The sequence below is a fragment of the Astyanax mexicanus genome, unplaced genomic scaffold (assembly GCF_023375975.1).
Source record: "Astyanax mexicanus isolate ESR-SI-001 unplaced genomic scaffold, AstMex3_surface scaffold_32, whole genome shotgun sequence".
NCBI classification, from domain to species: domain Eukaryota; kingdom Metazoa; phylum Chordata; class Actinopteri; order Characiformes; family Acestrorhamphidae; genus Astyanax; species Astyanax mexicanus.
The window spans coordinates 1,047,017-1,061,937 of record NW_026040042.1 but is presented as its reverse complement, the minus strand read 5'-3'; the positions used below and the strand labels follow the sequence as shown (position 1 = coordinate 1,061,937).

Sequence of the window (14,921 nt, the reverse complement as noted above, 5' to 3'; positions counted from 1 at the left end):
TGGATTTTACAAAAAAACACCAGACTGTGAGAAACATGATTCTCTGATCTGATAAAATCTAGAATTAACTTTTTGGTGAGCGTGAAGGTTGGTGGAGTGTTGCAGTGGTGGTTGATCTTCTGGAACTTTCTTTCTGTAGATATATTCACAATCACCATTTAGTAACATATGTTAATGTTATGTTTTCTAACAGAGTCCAGAAGGAGACTCCAGAAATCAGCAGGAGAAATATGGACTCCATATTAAAGGTGTGTAGGTGTGACTAATGCCAGAGCACATGTGAACACTGTAAAATGTGATTTAAACTTTAAATATGAAGTGATGATATGAATGATATAAAATGTATTGTGTAAATTGTACATATAATTTCAGAATATATCTAACATATTACTATTCAGTTAACTGAATTTAATGTTTATTAATTTAACTTTTACTAATCAATTAAGTTGCATTTTTAATTAGAACTGCTTTTATTATTGTAGCATAACGAACCATGATGTAATATTTATGTTTAGCAGTAGTTTCAGTAACTAGTTGCCCTAAATGAGCAAAGCACATGTATAACACTTTTGGTCTTTTGGCCAATAAGGTCTTTAATAGTTATTAACAAATAAGTTTACTCAAATTACTCAATTCAGTACAGAAAGAGTACAACAGTAAATGTGTTATTGTCATGGTCAGAACAGAATAGCAGACAAGCGCAGATACTGATGAAAACAATAAACGTTTATTATAAGAATAAACAGATGTAATCATGGTCGATACAGAAGCAGGGGTAATTACCAGTAGACAGAGCAATGCAGACAAAACCATACCATAGACGAGAGACAGTCCAGAGTTCATACACAAGCAATCCAGTATCAGAGATAATCCAAGAGGCGGTGGTGAAAGCACAGTCCAGGTCATACACAAACAATCCAATATCAAAGGCAGAGGCAAAAATCGGCGTCGAGAAAACAAAAGCAAGGTCATACACAAAGTAAACTGAGACAAGAGATAAGTAACACTTTGTACGAGGATAACCTACAATATGCGGCGTGGTAGTCTGTTTGGCGTACACCTTTATAGTGCCAGTAATCAGTATTCGGGACTTCCTGGAGGAAGCAGGTGAAGTGTCACGTGATCAGGTGAGTGCGTGATGTCAGCGGGTGGTGCATTCTGGGTAGTGTAGTTGTTAACCTGAGAACCTCCGTTAGAGCTGGGTGTGGAAGGGACAGAGGAGCTAACAGCACCAGACGTGACAGTTATAGATTTAGTGAGATTGTGTTTGTCTATTATTGTGATTTACATCATGATTAATTACACATCATGATTGTCACACATTAATTTATGATAAAGACTATTTATTAGTAATCAGTGCAGAAATCCAGATTATCCCAAAGATTTTACTTCAGTACAAATGCAGTTAAAGCTCTAGAGCCACATATATTATTATTATTATTATTATTATTATTATTATTATTATTATTATTATATGTTATGTTTTCATGTTCTACTGTTAAACAGTTTCACACTATAATAATATTCTGAGAAAGCTCTGCCTGCTGACCACTAAAAATAATATTAAATAAATCTTGAATTTGCTCTCAATACAACACTACACATCCCTTATCCAAAATATTATATTCATATAAACCACAAATTATTTCATGTAAATTTTATCAGTTCTTGTCTTACTACCATTTCTTACCATGTGTTTAATCAGGAACTGGAGCACAAAGTCATCTCTCTGGTAAAGAATCAGCTGGAGAGGTTTCTGAAGATGCTGAAGAATCTGGATTACCCAGCATGCTCTGGGAGAGAGGAGGAGGATGAGGAGGATCAGAGTGGTGTCAGAGAGGGAGCGCTGAAGATCACACTGCACGTCCTGAGAAACATGAACCAGACAGACCTCGCTAACAAACTACAGACCAGTGAGAGTCATGTGATTTCTCATTATGTAAATTAATTTAGAATTTAAAGAGAAGAGAATTTAAGAGATAATGTAGAGCTATAGATAATGTAGAAACAGGTTCTGAGTTATGAGTGTGAGTAGGTGATGGTATATGTTCAGTGTTAATGTTAAAGAGATAATGAAGCACCATAGCTAATAAAAAAAGAGCAAGCTACAATTACAGATAAAAATTATAATAAAAAAACTTATCCAAAATCTTGTGTAAAGAGAAATGTTTTGAGCAGATCCTTTAATTCCCATAAGATTTTCAAACCTATCGGTTAGAACTGATCGTGTCAAATGCAGCACTACGATCTAGCAGTACAAGGATGGCAGTGCTGCCTGTGACACCGTGTGGCACTGTGGGCTACACCTGAAACTGCTGAGGACTATCCCGGACCGGCATATAGTGAGGTTCATCATGGAGATGCTTGCGAACCGTAGCTTAATTGTCCTGACCAGGGAAGGCCAGACCAGCACGCTCTGAAGGCTGAGGAATGGTGTCCCACAAGGCTTCGTCCTCTTGCCAATGTTGTTAAACATCTATATTCACGACCTGCCAGAAACAAAATCTACCAAGTAAGTCTATGCAGACAATTTGGCAATCATGCTACGACACCCAACATGGAAGGTGATGGAAGGGTCTCAACCGAGACATGGCATCCTGGCAGACTACCTCCAAAAGTGGCATCTGCAGATTAGTGTGCGTAAGACAGTGTCCGCAGCATACCATCTCAACAATCGGGAAGCAAGAAAGGAAATTGGGTGTGTATGTTGGCAATAACCGCCAGCAAGCCCCAATGTACCTAGGTGTTCACCTGGAACACTGTCCAATAAGCAGCACCTCAATGAAGTCAAGGCCAAGGTAACTACAATGGTCTCGTTCTGCTGCTGGTTAGCCAGTTCAATTTAGGGAGCTTTCCCTCAGACCCTACACATCTTCACTCAAGCCCTTGTCCTTTCTGTAGCCGAATACTGTGCCCCTTCATGGAGCAGAACCCCACACATGACCAAGGTAGACACTGCCATCTATAGCAACCTGCGCCCTGTGTAACTGGCTGCATGAAATCCACCTCCGTGTCCTACCTCTCAGTCCTTTCTTGAATCGCCCCAGCTATATTCCGGCGGGAAGCAGCTACCCTCACTCTGGTAAGAAAAGCCCAGAAGTATAACACGCACACCCTGCACAAAGTCACTACAACACCGGCCCCACCAGGACTCAAGTCTCATCCATACAAAAAGGCAGCACAAGAGATGCTACAGACTATCCCTGAGGACCTCTCCAGGGATGCTTGGCTAGCAGCATCCTGGAAGCAGACATGGGAGTCAGCTTGGTTTTCCCACATCCAACAATTCATCAGGGACCAGGTGGTGGTGTAAAAGGAGAAGACCTGCCACACCACCTATGGACCTTGCGAGTGTGGCGAACCTCAACAGACTGCCGAACATATAATTACGGGATGCCCCCTGTTCACTTTCATTATCTGGCCCATTTTACTTGGACCCATAGAGAAGGGTGTGGCTGCATGACACTGAGTTGGCCATCTGATTGTGTACGAAAGAAAAAGAAGTGCTGCCCCTATGAAGTAAAAAAGCATATAATTAGTTACTCTTAGTAAAGCTGGTTTCAGTGCTACAGTCCAGACTAAAAAACAAATGAATGCTGTTGTTGTGGAGATCTGAACAGAGCTGCTTAATCACTACTGTTTCTAGAATTCTGACTTTGAATTGTAATTGATCTTTAATCAAATCGTTTTTTTTACTGTCATTAAGTTTATCCACAAAAAAGGTAAAAAAGACATCTAGGGGTTTCTCTGTTTGTTTTTGAATAAGAGCTGGGATATTCTGAAATTTGGTTTTAATTAGTTTTTTTTTCTGTAGTCTGAAACACTATGAGACCACTTCAAACTTCCTAACACCATATTTCTACATGGGGGTTTAATATGGTACATGATATATTAGTAGTAATGTCAAATGTAAATATGTTCTGTATTTTTTTTTCTCTGTTTAATAGAACTGGCTCCATCCTGCCACCGAAAGCTCAAATCAACACTGAAGGGAAAATTTCAGAAAATTAATGAAGGAATCTCAGATCTTGGAACCTCAACCCTTCTGAATGAGATCTACACAGATCTGTACATCACAGAGGGAGGGAGTGGAGAGGTCAATAATGAACATGAGGTCAGACAGATTGAAGCAGCGTCCAGGAGACCAGCAACACAGGAGACACCCATCAAATGTAACGACCTCTTTAAAGACCAGTCCATCAGAACTGTGCTGACTAAAGGAGTTGCTGGAATTGGAAAAACAGTCTCTGTGCAGAAGTTCATTCTGGACTGGACTGAAGGAAAAGCCAATCAGGATGTTCTCTTCATATTTCCACTTCCTTTTAGAGAGCTGAATCTGATGAAGACTGAAAAACTCAGTCTGGTGGATCTTCTTTATCAGTTTTTTAAAGAAACAAAAGAATTAAAAACAAGAGATTATTATTGTTGCAAAGTCATGTTCATCTTTGATGGTCTGGATGAATGTCGACTTCCTCTAGATTTCCAGAACAATGAGAGAGTATCTGATGTAACACAATCAGCCTCAGTGGATGTGCTGTTGACAAACCTCATCCAGGGGAACCTGCTTCCCTCTGCTCTCCTATGGATAACCACTCGACCAGCAGCAGCCAATCAGATCCCTCCTGACTGTATTGATCAGGTAACAGAGGTACGAGGGTTCAGTGACCCTCAGAAAGAGGAATACTTCAGGAAAAGGATCAGAGATCAGAGCCTTGCTGAAAGAATCATTACACACATGAAGTCCTCCAGAAGCCTCTACATCATGTGCCACATCCCAGTCTTCTGCTGGATCTCAGCCACTGTTCTAGAGAGGATGTTGGGTGAAGCAGAGGGAGGAGAGATCCCCAAGACTCTGACTCAAATGTTCACACACTTCCTTATCTTTCAGATCAAACACCGCAGCCAGAAGTACCAAAGAAAAAGTGATGTTGATCTTGATCAGACTAGAGAGATTATTCTGGCTCTGGGAAAACTGGCTTTCCAACAGCTGGAGAAAGGAAACCTGATCTTCTATAAGGAAGATCTGAGAGAGTGCAGCATTGATGTCAGAGAAGTGTCTGTGTACTCAGGAGTGTGCACCCAGATCTTCAGAGAGGAGTCTGAACTTCACCTGGGGAAGGTTTTCAGCTTTGTGCATCTGAGTGTTCAGGAGTTTCTGGCTGCTTTATATGAGTTTCTGTCCTTCATCTCCAACAACAGAAATGTGCTGCAACAGAAACCCAGTGGATTTGGTTTCTCCAAAAAAGAAACAATGTCTGAATTCCTGAAGAGAGCCGTGGACAAGGCCTTACAGAGTGAGAACGGACACCTGGACCTTTTCCTCCGATTCCTTCTGGGTCTCTCACTGGAGTCCAATCAGACTCTCTTACGAGGACTTCTGATACAGACAGAGAACATCTCTCACAGTAAAGAGGAAGTAGTGGAGTACATCAAGCAGAAGATCATGGAGAATCCCTCTCCAGAGAAAACTATCAGTCTGTTCCGCTGTCTGAATGAACTGAATGATCATTCTCTAGTGCAGGAAGTCCAGAAATACCTGAACAGAGGAGGTTCCAGTGGTTTCAGAGGAGTTACTCTCTCTCCTGGCCAGTGGTCAGCTGTGGCTTTTGTGATGCTGAATTCAGAAGAGGATCTGGATGAGTTTGACCTGAGGAAATTTCAGACTTCCGAGGAATGTCTTCTAAGGCTGCTGCCTGTAGTGACAGCATCCAAAAAAATTGTGTAAGTATTTTTATTGTTTATTGTTTGCTGTTTTATATTTTTGTAGCATGGGTAAGTCTGTCCTTTTTTATTGACTATTTGTTGAAAAACGATCAAGCTTAGCGAATAACAAATTAACTATTGCAGGACTTTAACAAATATAAGTAAAATTTACAGGGTTGGTCAGGGACAGGCAATATCAGAATATCAGTAGTGAAGCAATAATAAATAGCATACCTAAAGCGTGCTCAGTGAACATGCGAGGGTTGGTACACAGAGAATCAAACAACAGGGAGTAGGCAAGAGAGTACCGTATTTTTCGGACTATAAGGCGCACCGTATTATAAGGCGCACGATGAGTGAACGGTCTATTTTTAGTGTTAGTCCATACACAAGGCGCACTGGATTATAAGGCGCACTAAATGTCTCTTAAGCATGTCTCTTAACTGGAGCCATTTCACGGTCCTTACACACACACCATAAGACTATGTTGAAGCACAGTTAGTATTACTCCGCTACGCTCCTGACAACGGTAGCCGTAACGCTCCGACAGACCATAATATTACTATGTTGAAGCACAGCAAATACCGTATTACTCCGCGACGCTCCTGACAACGGTAGCCGCAACGCTCCGACAGACCATAATATTATGTTGAAGCACAGCAAGTACGTATTACTCCGCGACGCTCCTGACAACGGTAGCCGCAACGCTCCGACAGACCATAATATTATGTTGAAGCACAGCAAGTACGTATTACTCCGTGAGGCTTCTGACTATAATAGCGTGTTGTGCCGAATTCGGTGAATAAAACGGTTTTAAAACAGAGATAAAGATTGGATAAGTTTCATTTCTGGATGAAGTGATTTCCAGCGCTGTTTGGATATAACTGTGGATTACTTGAGACTGGATTGATGGATTCTCTTTAGTCTGGACGCGTTTTGAAGGTAGGACCTGTGGCTGAGCGCGGGTGTGTGTTCGGGGGGTGGCGGCAGTGACCGGAGGTTAGGACAAAAGGAGAGCCTTTTATTACTGGAAACATGCGCTCTGACGCAGCTCTAATTCATGAAACATACATCCTACAGTAAAAGCACAGTTCTGGAATCCGGAGAGCCAGACGGTTCGAATGGTGTATGACATGACCGCATTCGATGAAATATGGACGAACGATAAACGCAAATATGAGAGTTATGAATTATTAAAATCATAACCAAGGCATATTTCGCCCTAAATGTTTATTTTCTGAAAGGATATTCCGCTAAATAGGCTAAATAGCTCAAAAGCAGAGATTCTAAGCTTTAAAATGGTATATTGGATGTCTATATTGAACCTGTAACTGTTCATAACTATTCAGAAACACAGCCAGTTGAAATATTAAATATTTCTGGCCCGCCGGTGGGCCAGCGCGTGTTAAGAGGTTAACTTTACTTAGAAGTGGGCGCTAAAAAGAAACAGTTTGTGCTATTACCCCAGAACGGGTGGAAAGGAAAGTTTACCGGCACCTTGTTCTGGCCACGGAGCTACAGTGGAAACTAGCTACCCTGAGCCACAGCCGAGAGGCAGTACGGCAGTCAAAGGTAACCGCGCGCTAGCCCAAGAGGGGGGTCTTTTTCTGGCGTGGGTGAGGAATTCTGCACAACAGAGCGCCGTGTACCACATAAAATCGAGGTCAGTAAACACAAGCAAAATCCATACACAAGGCGCACTGCATTATAAGGCGCAATGACGATTTTTGGGAAAAAATAAGTATTTTAAGTGCGCCTTATAGCCCGAAAAATACGGTAGTAAAAGTCGACAACTAGAAATCAATCAAATCTAGAGGATAAGGCAAAAGAGTAAACGGTAAGCAGAAAAAGGGTCAAGAAACAGAGAATCAGAGAGTAGAATGAACACTTTGTACAGAGCTAGAAAACTAGATAATACACAGCAACTTAAGAGCTGAAGACTGTAGTTCTGAGACTGAGGCTGCTGGGAAACTTGAGTCTTTTGGCTAAGAGGCTTCAGGAACAGTCAGATTGACAGCATTAGGCATGACAAGGACCTGAGAAAAGAACAAGCCAGTTCTACAAGTATTTCCCAAATTATACTCTTTGGGTGCATTTAAAGTATGAATAATACAAAACCAATTGTTCAAATTTAGGGTGTGTGAGCATTATGTTGCCACAACATTGCCGAATAAAGATTAGCATAGTTGAGTCTAATTTTTCACAAGAATAAGCTCTTCATTTTTCCAATAAATACACATATCTCTGGGACTGAAAAAATGTGAAATTCAGTACTTACATTTTTACATCCAATTTTTGATACATATTTTAATAGTGGTATCAAAGCATGAACATGTTCACAGTAAAAAACAAAAAGAAAAACAGATGGGTGTATTGACAGGTATGTGAATAGTATGTAAATTAAGTATATTTGAACATGTAAATACAGTGCATCACAAAAGTAAGTACACCCCTCAGATTTCTGCAGATATTTAAGTTTATGTTTTATAGGAAAAACTGACAAAATGACACAATGAAAAGTAGTCTGTGTGCATCTTATGTAACAGTGTAAATGTATTCTTCCTTCAAAATAACTCAATATACAGCCATTAATGTCTAAACTACCAGCAACAAAAGTGAGTACACCCCTAAGAGACTACACGCCTAAATGCCCAAATTGAACGTTGCTTGTCAATTTCCCTCCAAAATGTCATGTGACTCGTTAGTGTTACTAGGTCTCAGGTGTGCATAGGGAGTAGGTGTGTTCAGTTTTGTAGTACAGCTCTCACACTTAATCTGATCACTGAACATTCCAACATGGCACCTCATGGCAAAGAACTCTCTGAGGATCTTAAAAGACAAATTGTTGCACTGCATGAAGGCAACAAGAGGATTGCCAACACCCAAGTTCATTCAGCATTTTAAAAGGGCAGACCTTGTGTTGGTCTTCTGAATAAGCTGAGTGCATGTGCTCAGCGTCACGTCCAAATACTGTCTTTGAAAGAAAGACGCAGGAGTGCTGTCAGCATTGCTGCAGAGATTGATTAGATGTGGGGTCATGCCTGTCAGTGCTCAGACCGTATGACACACACTACATCAAATTGGTCTGCATGGCTGTCACCCCAGAAGGAGGCATCTTCAGAGGTCTATACACAAGAAAGCCCACAAACAGTTTGCTCAAGCATGTATCAGGTGAGGAGTACAAAAAAAAGTGTGTCATGCCTACAGTCAAGCATGGTGGTGGGAATGCCATGGTCTGGGGCTGCAAGTGCAGCAGGTGTTGGGGAGTTACATTTCATTGAGAGACACATGAACTCCAATATGTAGTGTGAAATACTGAAGCAGAGCATGATCTCCTCCCTCCAGAAACTGGGTCTCAGGTCAGTGTTCCAGCATGATAATGACCCCAAACACACCTCTAAGATGACCACTGCTTTATTGAAGAGGCTGAGGGTAAAGGTGATGGACTGATCAAGCATGTCTCCAGACCTAAACCCAGTAGAACATTTTTGGGGCATCCTCAAGCGGAAGGCGGAGGAGTGCAAAGTCTGGAATATCTGCCAGCTCTGTGATGTCGTCATGGAGAAGTGGAAAAGCATTCCAGTGGCAACCTGTGAAGCTCTGATAAACTCCATTCCCAAGTGAGTTAAATCAGTTCGGGAACATAACGGTGGCCACACAAAAATATTGACACTTCAGGAACTTACACTAAGGGATGTGCTCACTTTTGTTGATCGTGGTTTGTATTTTAAAGGAAGAATAAATGTACACTGTTATATAAGCTGCACACAGACTTAATTTTTACTACTTTCAAAGTCAAAGTGTAATTTTTTCAGTGTTGTCCTATGAAGTATTATACTTAAATATCTGCAGAAATGCGAGGGGTGTACTCGTGTACTAATTCTGTTCTCTGAGGATGTTTCTCTTTCTTTCTGCAGGCTGTATGACTGCAGTATTACAGAGAAAGGCTGTGCTGCTTTGTTTTCAGCTCTGAAATCAAACCCCTCCCACATGAAAGAACTGAATCTGACCTACAGTAAACCAGGAGATTCAGGAGTGAAGCTGCTCTCTGAAATCCTGATGGATCCACTCTGTAAACTGGATAAACTACAGTGAGTGTTGTTACTTTTGATTATCTTAATTCTTTGCATTTCACCATTGCTTGTGTTTAGTCATAATATGAGGAGTTTTCTTCTCTCTACAGGCTGGAATTCTGCAATATTACAGAGAAACACTGTGCTGATCTGGTTTCAGCTCTGAAATTAAACCAATCAGAGCTACGAGAGCTGAATTTGAGCTACAATAAACCAGGAGTGAAGTTTATCTCTGGTTTACTGGAAGATCCACGCTGTAAACTGGAGAAACTACAGTAAGTACTACCCTGCAACCTAACATGAAGTAATATTCATTAAAATCTGCTCTTGATTATCAGATCTCATTCCTATAAACATGCATTATACACGTTTATCTACTGAACAGATATATTATGGTCACTGTACTGGGACATACGGTGGCCGAGAAAGCCCAACGCAGTGCAAATTGAAAAGCGCTGCAAAAGCACAAAACACATCCATCAAAATTACAACACAGGCGCAGCAAATAGAAAAACGCGCTGCAACTAGAAAAACGCGCTGCAACTAGAAAAACACGCTGCAAATAGAACCACAACACAACGGAAGTGAGTCACAACACAACGGAATTTTCCCGGGGGACCTTTAAATATACTGTACCAGCTAAGCTGCGTCTTCAGTAACGTCTCGGACTTCACTATGTGTACAAAGGACAATAAGTGGCAAACAAGGCGTTTTGTGAAGCAGAACTTTTAATAAACATAACTTACTTTTCAGAAGCTTGTTTGCCACTTATTGTCCTTTGTATACAGCTGGTACAGCATCTTTTAAGGTCCCCCGGGAAAATTCCGTTGTGTTGTGACTCACTTCCGTTGTGTTGTGGTTCTATTTGCAGCGCGTTTTTCTTTTTGCAGCGCGTTTTTCTATTTGCTGCGCCTGTGTTGTAATTTTGATGGATGTGTTTTGTGCTTTTGCAGCGCTTTTCAATTTGCACTGCGCTGGGCTTTCTCGGCCACCGTAGGGACACATAGCAGTACACCTGTACATTGGTAGCAGTGACCACAGTCATAAACAGACTTCAAACAGACTTTAAAATCAATTGATTAGATTTTATAATGTTTTAATATAGTCATAGGTTGTTTTTCAGAATTTGACACCTCGATGAATTTCCAACCAATTCAGAGCATGAATTGGCCAGGCTACAGCCTCAATTAAGATGGGGTAGTTTTAATAAAGCGTTACAGAAGAGGAAGAGTACAAGCGCAGTCCTTACGATATGTAACGATATACGTGAAAAGGGGCGAAAGTGTCTGGTATGAATGGAGGAATTCACAGTTCAAGTATTTGTAGGTGTAGATTTTCATACATCAGACTATTGTATCAGTAATTATCATATAATTACATATAAACATATATATATATATATATATATATATATATATATATATATATATATATATATATATATATATTTTTTTTTTTTTTTTTTTAATAATATAAAATAATCTCTCGCGCTGAAGCTCGGCCGAACTCCGGTCAGCATCTAAAATCTCTCGCGCTGAAACTCGGCCATGCTCCGGTCAGCATCTAAATTCTCTCGCGCTGAAACTCGGCCGCGCTCCGGTCAGCATCTAAAATCTCTCGCGCTGAAGCTCGACCGCGCTCCGGTCAGCATCTAAAATCTCTCGCGCTGAAACTCGGCCGCGCTCTGGTCAGCATCTAAAATCTCTCGCGCTGAAACTCTGCCGCACTCCGGTCAGCATCTAAAATCTCTCGCGCTGAAACTCGACCGCACTCCGGTCAGCATCTAAAATCTCTCGTGCTGAAACTCGGCCGCACTTCGGTCAGCATCTAAAATCTCTCGCACTGAAACTCGGCCGCGCTCCGGTCAGCATCTAAAATCTCTCGCACTGAAACTCGGCCGCACTCCGGTCAGCATCTAAAATCTCTCGTGCTGAAACTCGGCCGCCCTCCGTTCGGCCGCGCTCCGTTCGGCCGCGCTCCGTTCGGCCGTGCTCCGGTCAGCATCAAAAATCTCTCGCGCTGAAACTCGGCCGCACTCCGGTCAGCATCTAAAATCTCTCGGGCTGAAACTCTGCCGCACTCTGGTCAGAATCTAAAACCTCTCGTGCTGAAACTCGGCCGCGCTCCGGTCAGCATCTTAAATCTCTCGCACTGAAACTCGGCCGCGCTCCGGTCGGCCCCTAAAATCTCTCGCGCTGAAACTCGGCCGCGCTCCGGTCAGCATCTTAAATCTCTCGGGCTGAAACTCGGCCGCACTCCGGTCAGCATCTAAAATCTCTCGTGCTGAAACTTGGCCGCGCTCCGGTCGGCCCCTAAAATCTCTCGCGCTGAAACTCGGCCGCGCTCCGGTCAGCATCTTAAATCTCTCGGGCTGAAACTCGGCCGCACTCCGGTCAGCATCTAAAATCTCTCGTGCTGAAACTCGGCTGCGCTCCGGTCAGCATCTTAAATCTCTCGGGCTGAAACTCGGCCGCACTCTGGTCAGCATCTAAAATCTCCTTTTAAAATCTCCTAAATTTCCTTATTCTGGCTGAAACACTTTTGTAGTTTATGTTGTATCTAAGTTATTTATAGTTATAAAAGCCTATAGGTTTGCTTATTTGACAGGAATATCATGTTCCCTTCATGTATATGAAGGCTTTTTTTCCTTATCCTGGTTGAAGCACTTTTGTTTTGATCTATTAAATGTGTTTACAGAAGAATAAGAAGCTTTGCTTCTGTTGTAAATGTACCTTTGGCCTGTACTGTATATTGGTTATAGGCTTGTCTTTGACAGAGATGTCATGTTTTTATTTTGCTATAAGCAATTAAAAGTGATCATTGGTTTATTTTGACCATTTCTTATTTCTAAAGTATTATATAGTTTTTGTGAAAGGAGGCTTTAAAGACTTAAATTAAAATTTCAGACAGTAGTGCATAGATTTTCATTGCAGGGATTCTTAGCAGTTTTTCTGAGGCCTTCAAAATATTCATGTCGATATCGAAATTATATCGTATCGACCGAAATTATGGAATATATCGTGATATAAATTTTGGCCATATCGTCCAGCACTACACAGCACTAAGCCTTACTGTACACTAGGGTTGCAGCAGTAACAGCGGTAACCAGTTGTATGATATACCACTGTATTAAAATGCATGATTATGATGTGGGCATTTGCTTATTACCAGTAAAAGGTAAGCGAGTTGAGAATTTCTCCTATGCATGCGCAATTCCGCTCTGAGTGGGACCACTGTGGATACCCTCAAAACAGATGTGAGGATGGGAATGCCATTGTGTGGAACAATGTGGCAGCTAAAGGAGGAAATACCTCAAACTTGTGCTCTCGTCTCAGAAAACATCTTCCTTCTCTGCAGATCAAAATAGATAATCCTAGCCAGAAATGTGTGGAATCTCAACTGAACCTGTCTGTTTATTCCTTAATCCACGTGGTAAGTGTGATGGGTAGTGCTGCTCCACGGACTGCCAGCAGGGGGACTGGTAGACATAGGGGAGGAACTGGTAGAGTGGGATCCCAAAACTCCAACTCCCAGAATCCCTGGCGATGATCAGCATCAACCAGCTGCACCTGTGCACTACCCTCTATAAACCTCAGTCAAAACAGACCTCATTGTTGCACCTTTACAGTGACCGGTAACAGAGGGTTTAAGAAAAGAAAAGAAAAGGTGATCTCAAAAGGAGGAGAGATTTAAAAAAAAAAGCCACACAAAAAATAAAATAAAAAATATGTCTCAAAAGAGAGCAAAAAGAGAGGACTGAGCGGTGCTCAGCAAGTTTTGAGTTTGGTTGTGTTTTAGTTTGGTTTATTTGAAGTGGAAAGCTGTCTTTTGTTGGTAAATGCCAGTTTGTGGCATTTCCTTTGTTCTGTTTGCCGCCTTTTTCCACACCTCTTGTGGGGTATTTTTCCCACCCATTTTCCAGTTTCCTTGGTGAAACAGTTGCTTAAGCACAACACCTATAAAATTATGATTTCAAAACCATTACTAGAACTGAATAATAAATAATAGAACTTTATCCTTAGAAGTATATATATATATATATATATATATATATATATATATATATATATATATATATATATGTAATTTGTCTTGAACATCTCCTTCCCTTGCAACCCTACTGTACACTTACTATTACAGGAGCAGCAATTTTTGGTTAATTTCTTGTAAATAGAATGCAGAATGGGGAGGGGACAAAATATTGTAATAAATGACATCAATGTGCTTCTCTAACTATCCCTGAGTGCTCATGTTGGTCTGGTAGGTTTTCCTGGTTATGTTTTCTAGTCATGACCAGCTTCTGCTGGAGATTTCAGAACAGTAAACTCAGTCACACATTTTTAAACTAAAGAAACACAGAATTACAACTAAAGACCAAGTTGACCAAGCTACAAAAAGAGCTCAACGGAGTCCTTGCTAATAATTCTACTCTTTATTCTGTGTAATTACACATTCTCACCAAAGAGGTCTCTTAACCCCCACAACGAACACTTTAAGTATTCTGTTGGAAAGATATGACATGAACAAGCAATGCCTTTTATACCAGTCGAGGAAATATGTTAATGTTTTGTGGTGAACAGAATCAAAAGCTGCACTTTAACTCAATAAGAAGGATGTTTAGGTGTAAAGTATTAGCAGAGTGCAGAAGCTCATTGAAGACTCTGAATAGAGCGGTCTCAGCTTTGTAGTGTGTGTGAAATCCATCTTACAAAGTATGCTAATCCTTCCACCTAATAAGAAAGCTAACAGCTCCACAAATATATTTATCAGATAAGAGTGGATTAAACCTTTTATACTGCTACAATTTTAAATACTGTTCAATTATCTGACTAACCTCAGTGTCTAAACATGCTCTGTGTAACACAGTATAAGTTAAATGTGTGTTAAGCTGTCAGTGAGATTTGTCCTTCTCTCTACAGGCTGGAATTCTGCAGTATTACAGGAGAAGACTGTGCTGCTCTGGTTTCAGCTCTGAGAACAAACCCCTCCCACCTGAGAGAGCTGAATCTGAACTACAATAAACCAGGAGAGTCAGGAGTGAAGCTGCTCTCTGATCTACAGAAGGATCCTCACTATAAACTGGAGAAACTACAGTGAGTTACTGATTTCCTATAACTTTTACAAAACCATCATGAACAATAAAAG

At 41.1% G+C, this 14,921-nt stretch overlaps 2 protein-coding genes across 2 annotated transcripts in view; both read left to right on the top strand.

Moving 5' to 3' along the window:
• Positions 1-14,921, top strand: part of LOC111189666 (NLR family CARD domain-containing protein 3-like) — a 273,888-nt gene that overhangs the window by 182,726 nt on the left and 76,241 nt on the right. The window lies entirely within an intron of this gene.
• LOC111196822 (NLR family CARD domain-containing protein 3-like) lies at positions 1,710-14,873 on the top strand. Its single transcript, XM_049473018.1, has 5 exons — positions 1,710-1,913; positions 3,948-5,721; positions 9,621-9,794; positions 9,887-10,051; positions 14,696-14,873. The coding sequence occupies exons 1-5, from the start codon at positions 1,763-1,765 to the stop codon at positions 14,871-14,873; spliced, it is 2,442 nt and encodes an 813-aa protein (XP_049328975.1). The 5' UTR covers positions 1,710-1,762.